This window comes from Ahaetulla prasina, chromosome 2 (genome assembly GCF_028640845.1).
Source record: "Ahaetulla prasina isolate Xishuangbanna chromosome 2, ASM2864084v1, whole genome shotgun sequence".
Taxonomy (NCBI): domain Eukaryota; kingdom Metazoa; phylum Chordata; class Lepidosauria; order Squamata; family Colubridae; genus Ahaetulla; species Ahaetulla prasina.
The window spans coordinates 60,411,415-60,429,719 of NC_080540.1; the positions used below are offsets into that span (position 1 = coordinate 60,411,415).

The following is an 18,305-nucleotide window of genomic DNA, read 5'->3' on the forward strand; positions in this document are numbered from 1 at the left end:
TCCAAGACTTCTATGTTGGAGACATAGCCTTGCCAACAAATGCTGAAGATGGAGCAGAGAGCGCTCATGTGAAATTTCTCCACCTGCTTGATGCGCCTTCAGTACAGAATTTAGGATTCATAGTCATAGGACGGAACGGATAATCAGGGATGAAATCCAAATCCCAGCTCTGTAGAATTTCAGCTTTGTGAAGATATGTTGTGTTGAGTACACAGCTGCCACAGTGCCTGGGTGGCCTTGCTGATGGAGTCAATTTCTTTGTCCAAAGAAATTACTTGAGATGATGCTTCCCAAGTATTTGAAGCTGTTTACATTTATCAGTTGGGTGTTGTTAACAGGGATTTTTGGTTCCCTGGTCCCCTGGTATCTGGCAGGGGTTGGTAAAGTACTTCAGTCTTTTTCAGGCTGATGGTGATGCCATGGAGCAGGGTATCAAACTCATGATGACATGTTGTTGTCACATGACCTATCGCAACTTCCCCCCCCCTTCACTAAACTGGGGGGTGGTCGTGGCCAGCACGTGATGCATCTGCCCCACAGGTCGCAAGTTTGACACCTCTGCTAAACAGCATAGCAGCATTGGAGAATTTGTTCGGTGTCAATTGTAGATCATTGTCTTTGTGCACAATGTGCAGTTATTAGCAAAGAGAATTTCTTGAATGACTGTATGGAGGCACTGTATCCATGTGTTCAAGCAACATAGAGAGAACTGTTCAATCAGTACCAGATGTACATGCCTTCCTTCAGTTACTGGACAACATGTGACAACATATTCTATATGTTCTTAAGAAACAACAGATACTGTTTGTTTACTTCAGTAAGCTATGATCTGATGAGGCTTTCACTTCAACTGTTTATTTTTGTTTATTGCATAACAAATAGCATTATTTAGATATTATTTATGAGATTTATATGCTGCTCATCTCATTGTTCAAGGAAACTCTGATAGGCTTATTATAGAAATTGAAAAGTGCCATTTTTTATGTTCATTGACTATTTCCTCTTCCAGTTCTCTAATTGTTCAAATTATTCCACACATCCTTGACTCTGAACAATGGATGTTCTTTTAGGGATCATCTCCAAAACCATTGCATCTACCTATTAATGGAGAATAAGTATACAATGAAGTTCCCTCTTCATACACAATATTTATTGATTTACCAAGTCCTCTGCTTTTGAGCTTCAGTAGTATCAAGCTGACTCCCAATGAAGAATGGGAGATGAAAACATAAGGCAATTGCTATTAATCTTAAATACTATCTCAGCCAGGGCTGCACGAAAATGGCAAATGGACAAGGAAAGGAAAGACAACTCATGATTGAAACTTCTCTTCTGTAAATGTCCTAGTTCTTGAGGGACTCCAACTCTTCATTTCTAACAAAATCTTAAAAGTACAGTTGTTGAATATGTTTTTAAGTACTGACAATGTCATTACATCTTTAATACTTCTGGTGTCAATTTGGTTATTTTGATTTTGTCTTTTAATTGTAAACTGCCACAAAACCTAATAAATAATAATCAGGTGGTAATGCATAGCTGCTCTATTTGTTCCCATCCCTTTAGCACTGCATTTGCTCTATATGTCTTCCAAATATTGTTGCTTGAATAGTCCCTCTATTCCTCTCTTCTGTTTTTTTGCACACGGAATAAACAGTGATCCTTGCACATGGCAAGGTTTTTGTTGACAAGAGTTTAGCATTCGGCTTCAACACAACATGGGGAATTGTATTAAAGGGGTCGCCACATTGTGGGGAATTTTATTAAAGGGGTCGCCACATCGTGGGGAATTGTATTAATGGGGTCGCAGCACTATAAAGGTTGAGAACCACTGCTTTACAGGATTATAGCCTGAATGTATGGAGCTCCCTAGGTTGCTCCTTTACATACTTTTTGGGTGAGAGGAGAGTAAAACACAAGCAATACAGGTAGTCCACATAACCATAAATCAGACTGGAGTTGCATCACTAAGCAAGACAATTGTTAAATGAGTCACGCCCGATTTTATATTCATTTTTGCTGTGATCATTAAGCAAATCAGAGTTAATTGAATCACATAGTTGTTAAGTGAATCCAGCTTCCTCCGTTGACCTTGCTTGTTGGAATCTGGCTGAGAAAATCACAAAGTGATCGTATGATCTGCAACCATCATAAATAGATACCAATTGCAAAATATGATGACTCCCCCAGACACCACTTCAGATGTGAGCTGGGGGAGGATGAACCAGTTCCTGGCACGTCAGGAGGGGAATTGGTCAATGGCTCCAAGTAGCCATCTGAGAGTGATTTGGCTAAAGCACAGCTGCAGCAGGACAGCCCTGAGGTGTCAGATGGGGAAAGCATGTAGCTGCAGCCAGTCAGGGATGATGAAGAGGAACTGCCTTCTGCACCTGACCCAAGAACATGTGTGGCAGAGAAAAGGCAGGAGCAGCAAAGGTCAGCCTTGCCCTTCTTGATGGGCTGCACTAGAAGCTGACTATTTAGTTCAGTAGACCAGATGGAGATGATGCTGGGAACAATGTGTTCGTTTCCAAGCTGTGTGTTTTCTGGTCATTGTGATTCCTATCTTGCTTTGGATCGACACCGTGCCTTGACTTGCATCATGCCTTGTGAACCCTCTTGTGTTGTGGATTTAATTTTGCCTGGTGGGCTTATTTTGATTGGGAAATTTTCAAGTGCCTTGTGGACTCATTGGACATTGCTCTAGGGACTAGCATTGGTCTGCTTGGGGCTGGACTTAATTGGGACAGTTCTGGGGTTTTGGTGAAGGGAATTGCTGGGGAATATTAATAAACCCACTAAACTATGGTTATGTGCGTGAGTGGGACAACACACGAAGTGCAGAGGCAGAATTCAGCCAGTTCACACCGGTTCAGTCGAACCGGTTGTTAAATTACCCCCATACCCCGCTATGAAAGTGGATCCTGAGTGCTGCACTGTGCTGCAATGGAGAAAAAGGCAACGGAGCGGCCGGTGCGAGGGAAGAAGAAAGCCGCTTTCCCTCTTTCTTCTCCCTGCTCCTCCTCCTTCCCTCGTGCTGGCCACTCTGTTGTCCGTTTCTCCATTGCAGTGCAACGCAGCATCCAGGATCCACTTTGATAGTAGGGGGGTAATAATTTGCCTGGCCAAACTAACCCCACAATTTTCCCTGCATTGGGCCCAGCTTCAATCGTGCTGTCAACTTAATTCCTCACCCCCTCACTTTTGCCCGCAGACTAACCAACACCCCCTGCACACAGCTCCATGGGGATGGGAGAAAATCCCCTCCCTCCACACACCCCAATTCTTCACCTTCCTACGCAATCTCTCAGGAGCATCAACTCCTTGTGTCTATGGTAACCCGTCCTCATTCCTCGGAAACTTTATCTCTTAAAGGAGCCATATGCATAAGTCTGAAACAGCCACGAGACCAACGTACAGACAAACACCCCTAGAAACAGCCTATTGGCAAAGGGTGGAAATTTAACAACCAGTTTGTCGAGGGTCAGGTTGGCTGTCGCGGGAGGCTTGTTCCACATGTGCGGCAGAGCTGGAGGATTGGGATGGGCCACGCCTCCCACAATAGTCAACCCTGGACAAACTGGTTGTTAAATTATTTGAATCCCACCACTAACCAAGTGCCTAAATTTTGATCATGTGACTGGGGATGCAACAATGGACATAAGTGCAAGGACTGAAAGTTTTTTCAGTGCTGAAATGGTTACCAAATGAAAGATTATAAGTCAAGGACTACTTGACTACTATTTGCTGTAACAGTTAAAACGCAAAAGAGAATTGATCAGTGTTTTTCAAGCGCTTTTCTACATTCTTGCAATTGTAATTATCTTAGGAAGAACAAGTGCTTTTATTTTCCATAAATACTGAATCTATCCAATATCCCGGGGGTATCAAACTCCCGCCATCACGGTGAAATCACGTGACCTATTGGGACTCCCCCCCTTTCATTAAACTGGGTGTGGACGTGGCCAGCGCATGACGCATCCAGCCCAAGGGCCTTGAGTTTGACAGCCCTGCAATATCCTATTCTGTGAGGGCAGCCACCTTAGGGCAATACCAGTAATCTACTTACCCTTGCTTTTGATCCTGAGAGAGAATTCATATATACCAAGTTAGTTTAACCATGCCTACAAACTGGATTTACACATTGCACTAAGCCAACAAAATATATTAAAGTTTTGCAAAATGTGATAGCTAATCCAATAAATTACTGTTTAAACAAAGTATGTTTCAGTTCATCTAAAACTTGTGGACTTCATCTCTCAGAATTTCCCAGCCAGGTTTGCATAAACTAAGCCAAGGGTGCAGTAGTGGATTTCAAAACCCGGCGCTACCAATTTGCTATCAGTAGCTTGTGGGCATGTGTGCTTGGTTTGCAAGCGCACAGAGCACCTGTGCATGCGCAGAAGCTTCTGTGCATGTACAGATTGTTTTTGATGACGTCGGGGTGGATGGATGGAGCCTCCTGCCGCTGCCACTACCAGTTTGCCCGAACTGGGGCGAACCAGGAGCAACCCACCACTGCAAGGGTGTCAAACTCAAGGGCCGCAGGGTGTTTAGATCTGGCCCACAGGACCACCCTGGAAACAGAGAAGGACCATCTCATGGTGCCTCTGCCACTGAAAACGTAGCTCCATGTTATCTGGCAGAGGGCTGCAAGGAGGCCATCGCAGTCAAAAACGGAGCTCTCCCTGGTCTTGCCTTACTCCGCTGGAGACAATGGATTCCCCAGCCCCACCCGGGCCACCACAGATGCCCCTGACATGAGTGACGTCGAGCTGGCCACCACTCCCCAGGTCAAACACAATCCCGATGCGGAAATTGAATTTGACACCCCTGAACTAACCCAAAGTTTGTAAATCACAATAACTAACTTCATACATGCTAAGACATAGAAAGGCTAATCACATTTTAGTTTAATGAACTATATTAACCAGCTTAATGTCATTTGCTTTGGTTTTATGTATGCAGAGTTCATAAATTATGGTAAGAAGGAAACCTGGCTTAGTGCAATGTATAAACTAAGCCACTATGTTTTTGCCTCTGTATGTTGACCCTTGGCAGAAAAGTTTTATTTTTTTCAGTTTTCTCCTCAAAAAGGGTCAGGGGGGGAGGGGTTTTGCCGTGGCAGAATACACAAAAGAGATCACGTGGCGTCTGATTTACCCATTAAATCCAAAGGAATAGGCAGGGTGCTCAAAAATGTGCAGCACTGCCTGGCAAAGTTTTGCAGAAGAAGAACCGGTAGCGGAAATTTTGAGTAGCTCAGTGAACCAGTAGTAAAAATTCTGACTGCCCCCGCCCCCATCTATTCTTTGCCTCCCAAGTCCCAGCTGATTGGGAGGAAATGGGGATTTTGCATTAACCTTCCCTTGGAGTAGGATGGGCATGGAGATTTTACAGTATCCTTCCCCTGCCACGCCCACAGAACCGGTAGTAAAAAATTTGAAACCCACCACTGTGCAGGACTAGGAAAGCTGGCTTTCTGCCCACCAGCCCTTCCAGAAAGCGCTGAATAATTCCAACACAATTATTCCAATTCTTGCAGGTCTGATCATCTACCTTACAGTTTTCAGTATTTTGAATTAGCTGCATAGTCCGTAAAATATTTGCTTCTCTTTCTTTCTCTCTCCCCCTGCATCCAAACTATCCCTCTGGGTTCATTTTGTTTTATAAACTCCTTTTGTTTTATATAATTAAAATAATTCATTTTGTTTTATAATCTCGTTTTGTTTTATATAATTAAAATAATTCATTTTGTTTTATAATCTCGTACATGATTGACAAACTAAATAAATTAAAAAGTTTTCACACACACAAAAAATTGCCGACTATGAGTAAAATTACTCTTCGTAGACCCAAACCCTGTAAAAAAACCAAACAACCCGCAAAACAAAAAAACCTTTTCAAGCCACGCTGGCGACCAAGTGGGAAAGCATTCCCTCGATCCCGTCAATACGAACTTGAGGCCGCCGTACCGTTTTCTCCAGAGCGCTTTTCCCGTTCTCCAAGGGCTTTTGGGAATTGTAGTCCTAGAGAAAACTATATTTAACAGATTTTTTTAAAAAGCCTCAGCGCGCTTGCGCGGACGTACAAGGCTTTGGTAGCGGTTACCAGTGCGTGGCAGGAACCGGAAGGAAGGAAGCCGGAGGGTGGGGCTTCCATCAACTGACGTGTCTTTCTGAGGGGAGAGTTGGAGTTGTTGCTGCTGCTGCTCGGCCCTTCCTTTTCCGCGTTGAGGGCGCCGAGATGGGGAGTGAGTATCGCCGGACGGCGATGTAGGCGCTGGCGGGAGACGGTTGTGGAGCGGAGTAGCGGGCGAGGGAAAGAGGGAGGGAGCCGGCCGTTCGTCGAGATGGTCTCGAGGAGGAACGGAGAAGCTGCTGGGAGGAGACGACCAGTTATGGGGTGGGGAAGTTGAGGGTGAAAGACGCGAAATGGCGGCTCAGAGGAGGTAACAACGGGTGTCCTTGCCTGGGAAGACGGTGGTCGGGGAAGAGGGTGACAGGCTGTGGAGCCCCTCTGAATGGTAGTCGTCAGGTGCGGCCGCTTAGGCTATCGGGCTCATTTGGGGGCTCGGGAGGGTTTTTTGGCGAGACAGGTGGTGTCGGGGGCATTTCTTCTTGATTAAAGGGCGACTATCTCGAGACAGTAACTAATCAAAAATAGTTCAGGTGAGCTCTTCGAGGTCTGTCCGTCAATAGGTGGAACAGTTTGAGGCTAAGAGTCCTTTACCTTGCGAAAATGGGAAGTACGAGAACAAAGTTCGGACTAGGTTCGGATGTGCAAAGAAGCCTATGCGTGAGAGATTCTTGGAGGTCAAATCTGAAACGTCTTGTGAAATCGCAAATAAAATACGCTCCTTTGTGGTGGGGGGAATGCTTTCATAACAACAAATAGAAATGGGGTTAACTCTTGTGTTTGGGGACCTGGCTGTAGTTGCAAACCGAGCTGCATCCCATTATAACTTTTTGCAAGTTAAAAGGCAATTATCCACTGAAAATGATACCGTGATCTTCCTGTTTGACCATCTACCACTGCTTTCAATCTTGTGCTTGTTTCAGAAAATCTAAATCCCACCTGACATGCATTTCTTAAGTTCCCCTCTGACAGTGTTTTGAGACAAGCTAGAGGCCCTCCCTCCCTCCCCCATGGGTTGTATTTGAGCATTTGATGTGAATTGTTATAATCTTGGCCCATCCTTCTCACAATAGACATCCCACAGCTAATATGAAAGATGTTGATTGGTACTAAATATCTCTATTCTTTCTTACGATTTGTTAGGATTTTAATCTGCATTTGTTACTGATTTCTCCCCCCCCCTTTTACCGGCTTCCTTTTAAGATATTTAGAAGCAGATAAAAAAATCTTAATAATCTGCCTCATGTAGATTGATATTACCAGGAGTGCATTTGTAATTGTTTGCATGATAAAGCACAAGGTGACCTGAAAGAAGTCCTGTAGTTTTAATATTTGTAGAACATCACAAGTAATTCTGAAATCATCACAGTGCTCTTACAAATTGTTCTTGATGGGAAATTAAAGAAAATGCAAGTTAGGCATGCCATTGGTATTACAGACTCCTTGTTTTGATAAGTCTTTGACTTCAGAACACAGATTTAGTAGAGGTAGCTACTAAAGTGAAGATCTTCCATTTATTTTTCTTCAAACAGGACTAAGCATTGTGTGTCTATCTGCCCAGATCATTTTCTATATTTGATTTGTTCAAGATCATAGAATCATAGGGTTGGAAGAGACATGGGAGGTCTTCTAGTCCAATCCCCAAAATATAAATAATTGCATAGATAACTATAGATTAGCAATTAGTAGATTTTGAACAAGCTAAGATTTTTCTTTTTGATGAATCTTTGTTAATTGATGAATGCTTAATTACTCAAAATTTTCTTCACAGTTAAATTTCTTGAAGTAATCAAGCCCTTCTGCGTTATCTTGCCAGAAATTCAAAAACCAGAAAGGAAGGTAACGTATGCATTATAGAATTATAGTTTTGGCAGAATATTTATAGAAATTAATAGGAAAAAACATTTTTGTCCTTTTCCCTATTTATTTTAATGTATTCCAAAGTTATTTGGTTAAACCTCTAGCCCTTTTAACATATTTTTAAAGGAAGACAATAGTAGGGTTTGAACGGAAAGGCAGAAAGGAGTATCTTCCTGGCAAATGATAGCAGTGGTTAACAGTATAATGTGTTTATTCTTTCGCTTGGATAAAGTGATGCATCATTTGCTCGATGGCAGAATGCAAGATACAATTTTCTCATTTCCACAGTCCAGCTGCCAGTCCAACGGGCAGAATTAAATGTTGCTTCTAGAAAAGGAAGGGAAAACAAACTGTTCGTTAAAATGGTCCCCCTACCAAATAAAAGGGGTTAGTTGGTTTTCATTTTGCCATAATATCCTGCCTGAAAGGCATCAGAGAGCTGTTCTTATAGTGGTCCTTGCCTAGTTACTATATGTGGAAAATAGAATAGAATTTTTTATTGGCCAAGTGTGATTGGACACACAAGGAATTTGTCTTGGTGCATACGTTCTCAGTGTACATAAAAGAAAAGATACCATCAAGAATCATAAGGTACAACTAATGTGCTGGCTATCACTTTTGATACCATTTACTACCATACATAGCATTTTACTTATCAATATTAGCATTACTATCACAAACCTCTACTTGTGATTTCTAACTGGGTGAATATAGGAATTTATGATACCAGTAATTTCTTTGGGGTCAACTAAAGGATAATTTTAACTGGAAAGCTTTGTTTTTATCAAAGTTCTGCTTGTGTGTGTGTGTGTGCTTTAGTAAAAGCTGTGTGGAAATGTTGGAAATTTAAATATATTAAACATATTCCATTTCTAGTTTTCAAATTACAATAACAGATATAATCCTATATCACAGCAATTGGAGGGTCCCTCAGCCTTCTATTTAGCAATTTTGGAGAGTTGTCAGGGAAAAGAGGGAAACAAGTATTGAGCTTCTTGAAAGTCATGTATAATAGCTGTATTTCTCATGGAAATGTCAAGCTTTGTTCTAGCCAAATGTTGGCAATGACAATTATTTTAACAATTTCATCTCTTATTGTAGATCCAGTTTAAAGAAAAAGTGCTATGGACAGCTATCACTCTCTTCATCTTTTTGGTCTGCTGCCAGGTATTTTCTGATTATTCCTTGAAGCCTTTCTTTAAAACCAAAGCTAGAGAGCCAAACCTATGATAATTTTGCTTAATTTTTTTTTAAAATCCAGATTCCCCTTTTTGGTATTATGTCCTCGGATTCAGCTGATCCCTTTTATTGGATAAGAGTAATTTTGGCTTCCAACAGAGGTATTGAAATTCACCATATAATTGATTTTTTTGCTAAATTTCATTTCTGTCTATCATATAGCAAACTGGGTTTCTCCTTTAAGTGAGTTAAGCACTTTGCATATATTTGGATATTGTGATTGTAAAATGGGTTGGCCATAATGATGCTGTCATTACAAATATAGAAGATAAAAGCATATTTTGGGTGATTTTAAAGCAGTTCACTTGTATTATTTCACTAATTTTACCATTGGGATTGAGGGTGAGAAATTGATTGACTTTATAAAAAAGAATTGGGGATTTCCATTACTTTGTGTCAACTCAATGTTATAGGAGAGTCAGTTTTGTATAACAGTTAAGGCGCCAGAATAGAAACCATGATATTGTGGATTCTGGTTCTCTCTTGGGCAAAAAGCAAGCTGGGTGATATTGGGCCAGTCACTCTTGCCTAATGTTGACTTGAAAGAGTATGTGTGTGTGTGTGTGTGTTTCACTCTATTTTTGATTTCCAACAGGCACATTGATGGAACTAGGCATTTCTCCCATTGTCACATCTGGTCTCATCATGCAGTTACTGGCTGGTGCTAAAATAATTGAAGTTGGGGATACACCAAAAGACAGAGCTCTCTTCAATGGGGCACAGAAATGTAAGGAACAGGAAATTTTAAACGATTTTCTAGTTCAGGGTACCAAACTGGCGGCCCGCGGGCCAGATGCATCATGCGCAGACCATGCCTACCCCAGCTGCGCAAAAAAGAAAAACGTCATGAAACATCACGTGACAGTAACATGACGCAGCGAGTTTGACCCCCGTGTTCTAGTTCTTGCAGATATAGACTGTGGACAATATAAATTGACCTCTCAGGAAATTTGGAATGTTAAATTGCATTCAATTCTTTTGTCCTGTAATTCTTTTCCAGTGTTTGGCATGATTATTACTATTGGACAATCTATTGTTTATGTAATGACTGGAATGTATGGAGACCCATCAGAGATGGGAGCAGGAATCTGTCTCCTTATCACCATTCAGGTAACTTTTAAGTTATTAAGACTCTTCTGGATGTTTATCTGTAGAGATTTAGGATCTGTAGATATTTAAAATTTAAAAGATTGAAATTGGACTCTTTTGCAAACTTGCTTTAACCCAGCCCTTTCTCTGCAAGAATATTAAACGCTCTTGACAGTCATCTGGAAGCTTCCTTCTTAGGCAGGAAATTTACTGTGGAAGGTTCTTACTTCTGGGTGTATTAATCTCACAACCAAAGACCTGAGATTTACACCTTTCACAACTATATGTTTACCCTTCCGGTAACATTGAAAAGGTAAGAGACTTAACTTGGTTAAAGCTGACACAGAAACATAGAACCCCAAAGGGCTGCCCTCCTTAATAAGTGATTTCCACAGACAAGTATTTATAGAAATTGCTGTGCTTATTTAATTGTTTCTGTATTGTTTTTAATTAGTAATTTTTAATTGAAGTGATTGATATATTCTACATTTCTCCTTGTAGCTTTTTGTTGCTGGTTTGATAGTTCTTCTGTTGGATGAACTTCTGCAAAAAGGCTATGGTCTTGGCTCTGGCATTTCTCTCTTCATTGCTACTAATATCTGTGAGACAATTGTATGGAAGGCATTCAGCCCAACTACAGTGAACACAGGCCGAGGTAATCATTCTCTGAAGAGACACATATCAATCCCTTGGAAGGAAACAAGAAAAAAAAATTCTAAGCTCTTCCTATTTGTCCAATATCCAGTGGCATAGTATGTTGAGTATCATCTGAAAAAGAAGAGAATTGCAAGTTAGTAAGGATAAGGAGCACTGTACTGGTTTGCTTGAGTTTTTATATGTTATGCTATCTTTAAAGAAATATGGCTGCCTGGAACCCTGCATACCTCTGTGAAAATGTGTGTATTGTGGTAAATTTTACTTTTTTGGCAATTTGTGCAAGAATTGGCTGACTAGGAAAGCTTGTATCTCTCATTGTCAGCAGTACTAATAGTTATAGGAAACCCAGGGAGTTGTAAGTGAGTGTATGGAAAAGCAAGCAGCAAAGCATTTTTTTCTGCAGTTTAAATCCATTGGCTACTTCTATGAAGGCCTGAACAATTCACCTTATAATTTGCACTGTTGATGTTTAAAGGTGCTTATGGAAAAACAGAAAAATATAGCCCTTAATGTTATATTCATATTTGCATGTAAGGAAACTCCATTTGGTTGAGCAGATATAGCATAGTGCTAATAATGTTGACTCCTTATTGACTATTTTGTATATTACACTTCAGCATGGCTCGTTTTTTCAAAGGTATTTCCCTAGCACTTATGCAGATGAGGCTCTTTGGTAATGCAGATTTAATAGCACTTAAACTTATATGCCGCTTCACAGTGCTTTCCAGACTTCTCTCTAAGCGGTTTACAGAGTCAGCCTATTGCCCCCAATAATCTGGGACCTCATTTTATTGACCTCAGAAGGATGGAAGGCTGAGTCAGCCTTTAGCCTGGTGAGACCCAAACTGCCAAACTCGTGGCAGTCAGTTATCAGCAGAAGTAGCCTGCAGTACTGCACTCTAACCACTGCACCATCAGATTAAGCTGTTTTAATTGTAATTTATTGAAAAGGTGTTTGTGGCCTAGTTCACATAGAATCCTCAAACCATGCAAACTGCAGTGGCTAGTTTCATACGTGGCAGTGAACCAAAATATACACAGTATATTATTGTATATTGTTTTAATTTTAAAATGATCAGGTTGTTTTTTCAGAAAATTGTTAGCAGTATGCAGCAAACCAATTTTGTGTGGATAAAGAATGCCGGAAAAACATTCCCTTCAATCAGGGAATTTATCTCCAAATGTGTTTATAGTTCTTTTTCAGTCCTTCGCAGACAGACCGTTGTTTTCTGTATGATTAGAATTAATGTAGCTTCATAGGTCTTTGCTTTTTATTATTGTTAAAATTGTTGCCATTTTATTTACTTTCTCTTTGTTTTATATATTTATTAAACCTATTTGTTTTATTAGTTTTAGCTAATTTCTTACTGTCCTTGTAATTATAAATTACATTTAATAAATGGCAGTTACTGCTTGCTTTACAGTGTGATTTACATTAATACTAGTAGTCACATGACTAAGAAGAAGGAAGTGTTGTGGTTTAATCTCATCTTTAGAGAATGAATCAATAATCTTAGGAGTAATTGGAGTATACAGGATATTCTAAATTTCTAGCTTTCAAAGGCAAGGACTGTAAAACCCCAGCAGCTTTTCAGTAGTAGTTAATAATTTCTTCACTGGTTCATTAAAAGGCATGGAGTTTGAAGGCGCCATCATTGCCCTGTTCCATCTGCTGGCTACTCGCACAGACAAAGTTAGAGCTCTCAGGGAAGCCTTCTATCGGCAGAATCTCCCCAACCTTATGAACTTGATTTCCACCATATTTGTCTTTGCTGTTGTCATTTATTTCCAGGTATGTAGAAGTATAGAATGACGATTTAGAGTTTAACATATTTTCATATTCTATTCAGGCCTGGGAAGATGTTTGTTTATTAAGGCCATATAATTACTGATGAAATGCTTCCACAAGGTTTATTGGAGAAATGTAAGATGTACCATAGATTAGAAGTAATACTGTGTTAATGTGAGTTATCCTTTTATCTTGATGTAAAGGTAATTGAAACACTGGATATTTCCTGCAGATCATAATGCAGATCATAATGCAGATCATAATGCATTTTCCTGCAGATCATAATCAGAGTTGTGTTTTCACTTGGTGACCACCTCACTTAACAAACAAGTTGTTGGTTCCAATTGTGGTTGCTAAAGAGGGATTACCTAATAAAAAGGGGGGAAAATAACATTTTGTTGTTTGAGATTGCTTTATAAAAATAACCTTGATTTGATTGACTCTTGGGGCAAGTAGTTCTGTGAATTACATTTTCTTTGTGTTTACATTTTAATTTCTTTCTGTTTGTGATCCATAGGGATTTAGAGTGGACCTCCCTATAAAATCTGCTCGCTACCGTGGCCAATACAATACCTATCCAATCAAGTTATTCTATACGTCCAATATTCCCATTATTCTTCAGTCTGCATTGGTTTCCAACCTGTATGTAATTTCTCAGATGCTCTCTGCTCGTTTTAGTGGCAACATATTGGTTAGCCTTCTTGGTACTTGGTCTGTAAGTATTTTGTAAGTTCTTCTCCATAACTGTACTTAAAAATTCTTCTAGCAAAGGTACCCCAGAGAAGACAGATTTATAGTACTATACTTTTAAAAACTTGATAAATTCTCTAGTTCTTTCTTCCAAGTAGATACATACAGAATTGCATTGTATCTAATTTTTATTTACTCTTTGTCTTAAAAGTGAGATGGCCTTTCATATTGAGCCTTACTTAATTTTTTGTCTTACTACCAGTTCCTTTGTATTATATTAGCTTTAGTATATTTATTATATTATCCTAACAATGCATGCAAACATCTTTGCAATGCAACAAAAGACTCATCACTATTATATTATATATAAATATTGCTAACTTGACTACATTGGTTTCTAACAATTGTGTAATACTTATTCACTCAAGAAAGTTTAAACCAATTTTGCTGAAAGCAATCTCTTTTCACTGTAGGATACATCAACTGGAGGTCCTGCCCGTTCATATCCTGTTGGTGGTCTTTGTTATTACCTGTCACCTCCTGAGTCTTTTACATCTGTTTTAGACGATCCTGTTCATGCAGTTGTTTATATTGTGTTTATGTTGGGTTCCTGTGCTTTCTTTTCCAAAACCTGGATTGAAGTCTCTGGTTCATCTGCAAAAGATGTAAGTAAATAGCGTAAATCTCACATCTTTAGATGCATCAAAATGCTGCCATAAGCACTTGAAGAAAAAATTCATAGAAAGGTCAAATTCAATCAGAACTATAGGATATGCCTCATAGCAAGTCACAATGCTGCTCTATTAAATTTGGCATTGTTTAGTGCCTGACCGTGGCACTCCAGGCACTTTCCCCTGTGCATCTTGAGATGCTGTAGATTTAATCTGGGTCTCTTGCTGAATATATGCTAGAAAATAGGCTTACCCTTGGTTACTTAACATCCAAACCTACCCTCCAGCCCCCTATCCTGCCAAATCTTGGGTGAAATAAATCCCTGGCTATGCTCGTTCTATAGCCATTCATTCTTCTCAGGGCACAAAAATCTCTCATGTATGATTTTATAAATGTTTATAACTCCTTTCTAGAAATTATTCCCTGGGGTTACTTGAGAAGATGGCAATATCCCTTAAGAAATTAAATCTTTTTTCTGTTTAGTTGCCATATTCTTGTATTATTTCTGATTTTAAGAACTATTGAGGTTCTTACATTTTTATAGCAACCAAATGTAGTGATTCTCTTCACAAAATGCTAAAATTTTACTTATTTTGGAGTACAGGTTGCTAAACAACTGAAAGAGCAACAGATGGTTATGAGGGGTCACAGAGAAACCTCCATGGTTCATGAACTCAACAGGTGAGTTATAAATCTGTAGCATTATTGTAATCTGTGTTGCTATTTGAGCTTTTGTTTGTTTCAGAGAAGCAGAACTGGAAATAAACTACCTTGCAAGATTTAACGGCCTTGCTGTGCTCTATCCTTGTTACTGAAATTCTAGCCTTAGAAAATGTTCTCCATAATATTCCTGAGAATGCTTGCTTTATATTTGGTAAGGTAAAGGCAATGAACCTCATGGTTTGCTAATTTTTAAAAAGCCAACTTTTTTCACTACTGATGCTAATGTTAAAAGAAGTAAATAATTTTTTTCATGTGTGTAACACAGAAATAAAATGTACATGCAGCCTGAGTTGTATTGCTTATACAATAATCCCCCAGTTATGACAGTTCATTTAGCAACCATTCAAAGTTATGACGTAGACCACCACCCCCCCAAGTACTTATGATCCAGTCCTGAAGTTATGAGGCTGTCGTTCACCCTTATGAATGACTGCAGAAGCACTAAAACATTAGTCCTGCCTATTCCTTCTCCCTCCAAAGATTTCCAGGCTTTGCACAGCATTCCTTGTGCAATGCTGTGCAAAGCATTGCTTCAGGCCTCTCAGCGTGCAAACACTTTTCGCCTGAAGACTGGAATCTTCTGGGTGCCCTGATCTCACAGGAAGTCAGGCACCCATTCTCTGCAGAAGCAGATGGGTGCCTGAAATCACACGAGACCATGACCCCAGAAGTTTCCAGTCTTCAGGCGAAAAGTGTTTGAGCGACCTTGGGGCGGTTGGAAACCGAACGATTCACTGTGTTTCCAATCGTCCGAGGGTCGCTCTAACACTTTTCGCCTGGACTGAGATTGAAAGCTTAGTCTGCATGCAAATGGGGCTCTTGAATGATCAGGATCTGAACTTCCCTTCTCCAGCCCAGCACATGGGTTCCCTCACATGCAGGGGAGGTGAAGTTCTGCACAGGAATTCCCTTCTACACATGGGGGAGAGCTGCCTGCTCTCTTGGCAAGTAGCTTTTTCACTTCATTCATTTAACAACCTACACCAGGTGTCTGCGGGCCGCACAAGCATGCAGAGAGAGAAATCAGGTTGCATGCGTGAAACCATCCCCTCCTCCCCCTGTCACCACTCCAAGGAGCCAGAAAGGTTGGGGACTACTAACCTACACAGTCTCTTAGCAGTTGCACCAGAGAGGGCTGAGATAGCACTTGCTTAATGACTGCAATGATGTGTGTAAAGGGTAATAAGTTGAGGAGTGCCTGCAGTGTGCCCAAGTATTTTTTGCAGTAGCTATGCCAGTAGACAATTTCCTTAAATCTTTTGGCCTAACTTGTATTTTGTTGCTCCTTCTTTTTTAGATACATTCCAACAGCTGCCGCCTTTGGTGGCCTCTGCATTGGTGCTCTCTCTGTGCTGGCAGACTTCCTTGGGGCAATAGGATCAGGCACAGGAATCTTGTTGGCTGTCACCATCATTTACCAATATTTTGAAATCTTCGTAAAAGAGCAGAGTGAAGTTGGCAGCATGGGAGCACTTCTCTTCTAAATGCAATATTGTCTCATGGACCTAGGGACCGGCGAAGAGTGTTTTTAAGTTTTAAAAAATCAGGTGAAAGAGATTAACAGTTACACAAAAACACATGGGCATACTGCATTAATAGAAACACTTCTTTTAAATGTGTGAATTTTTTTCTGAAGCACATTCCTTCGGTTCAGACTTTATTGGTATTTAGTTGCTGTTTTATAAATAGCAGGAAAATGTGTAAAAAAACATTTTTAGAAAAAAAGGTCTTCTGTTCTTTGTTATTGTTTGAAGCAATTCTCTAAATTGGTTTAATCTGAGAGCCTTTTCTCCGTACTTCAAACTGCGCAATTTTGTCCCTACGTTGCCGTTTTCTGGGTTCATTATTTAAATGAAGAGTGGACGGTTATTTGTTGCAGTGTGATATTTGTCTCTTTCCCTGGAGAGGGGTGGAGAAATTGAGATTCTTCCCCCCTTCTCAAAATCACCACCCAAATTATCCATTATTTTGGGGGTGGGGAGAGTTCTTTTGATGAGCTCATACATTATTTCTCCCTCTAGGACACCACACTTAGAACATCCAGAGGTCTAGTTGAGCAGAGTCTGTGTTTTCAATGCTGACTTACTGCCTTTTGACTGTTTCTTTACTTCTGCCTGGGATGATAATAGGCTCCATCTGTTGGTAGACATCTCAGTTCATGTTACTCTACAGCAGGGCTATCAAACTCCCAGCCCACAGGTCAGATGTGTCGTACACTGGCCACACCCACGCCTGGTTTAGCAAAGGGCGGGAGAGTCCTGATATGTCACATGACGACATGAGTTTGACACCCCTGCTCCACAAGAAGAATTAAGATCATGTCTTGCAGTGCTGTATTGAACAGAGGCAGCAAACAGTGCCATAGAAGAAGCCTGAAATTTCTTACAAATGGATGCTTATAGTTTGTCTTGTATTTATTATCTTTATCTCTTGACAAGTGTTGAATGCAGTATTTCTCTTGGAAGTTACTGTACTCCTAATAAGTTTTATTTGCCATGAGATCAAAATAAATTCTAGGCTAGGAGGTATGATGTTAACTATTAATCTGCTGCTTGATAAGTATATGGAAGCCAGTTACAGTAGAACCTGCAATATTGATTAGAATTCTTATTGTCTCCCCACCAATTGCTCTGGAATAGAGACTACAAGCCATGCAAATTCTTGTCCGCCTAAGGGACAAAGATTTATTCTTCTATCTCCAGATAGCTTAATATGTTTTTCTAAACTGAGGTGATGGTGCTTCTTTAGAAACCAAGTAGCCATTGCTTGCTTTTAGGATAACACCTACCAAATAGGACAAATAGCCATAACATTTTTAAGGGTTATCCACTTCTTATAAAATTCCTTGAAGGCTTGACATCTATTGAGATATATCATTGGTTGTAAGGTGTTTTGTGCATTGTACCGACAAAATTAAAACATGCTATAATGAGAAGCATGCAGATAGAATTACTGGTCCTGTTGGCTCTTGAAAAGAGAGCAGTGAAGTCCTGGGACCACGTTACTGGCCAGTTGTCTTTCTCCATTTCAAAATGAAGAAATCAACAAAATGCCTTGACAAAAACACCACATACTGTATATTGAAATCAGGTCAAAAACTAGTACTGAGATGAAAATACCAAACCTCTAGCAGTTCTGCCATTTTACCCAGCAGTTTGTGCAACAAATCCCAGTACCAAGAAAATGCAAATACTAACAGGACGGAAGAAGCTGAGTATAATGAGGTAAAACAGGGAAAAAGCATAGGATCTCGTCAAGAGCAGATACAGATGGGGGAATTGGTAGATACTGAGGAAATCTGACTGATAAGGTCTCCAAAGCCAGCTTTGCTGGAGTGGGTTCTTCAGTTAATAGGTTGCTGTGACGTGGATATTTTGGGCTATTTTTAATTTCAAAACAAGTGAAAAACATACCTTATGGTGCTGTAGTGTGATTCATTTGTATGGTCGTC

General features: G+C 40.2%; 1 protein-coding gene across 2 annotated transcripts; it reads left to right on the forward strand.

Moving 5' to 3' along the window:
• The first annotated feature begins 6,157 nt into the window (after positions 1-6,157).
• On the forward strand, positions 6,158-17,686 carry SEC61A1 (SEC61 translocon subunit alpha 1). Of its 2 annotated transcripts, XM_058168977.1 has the most exons (12): positions 6,158-6,250; positions 7,907-7,974; positions 9,097-9,162; positions 9,257-9,335; positions 9,830-9,961; positions 10,235-10,344; positions 10,825-10,978; positions 12,612-12,772; positions 13,287-13,484; positions 13,933-14,124; positions 14,736-14,812; positions 16,152-17,686. In XM_058168977.1, the coding sequence occupies exons 1-12, from the start codon at positions 6,244-6,246 to the stop codon at positions 16,336-16,338; spliced, it is 1,431 nt and encodes a 476-aa protein (XP_058024960.1). In that variant the 5' UTR covers positions 6,158-6,243; the 3' UTR covers positions 16,339-17,686. The 2 variants fall into 2 exon arrangements, with proteins under 2 accessions (XP_058024960.1, XP_058024961.1); XM_058168978.1 differs by lacking the exon at positions 9,257-9,335 and having other exon boundaries at positions 6,160-6,250.
• Positions 17,687-18,305: the final 619 nt, after the last annotated feature.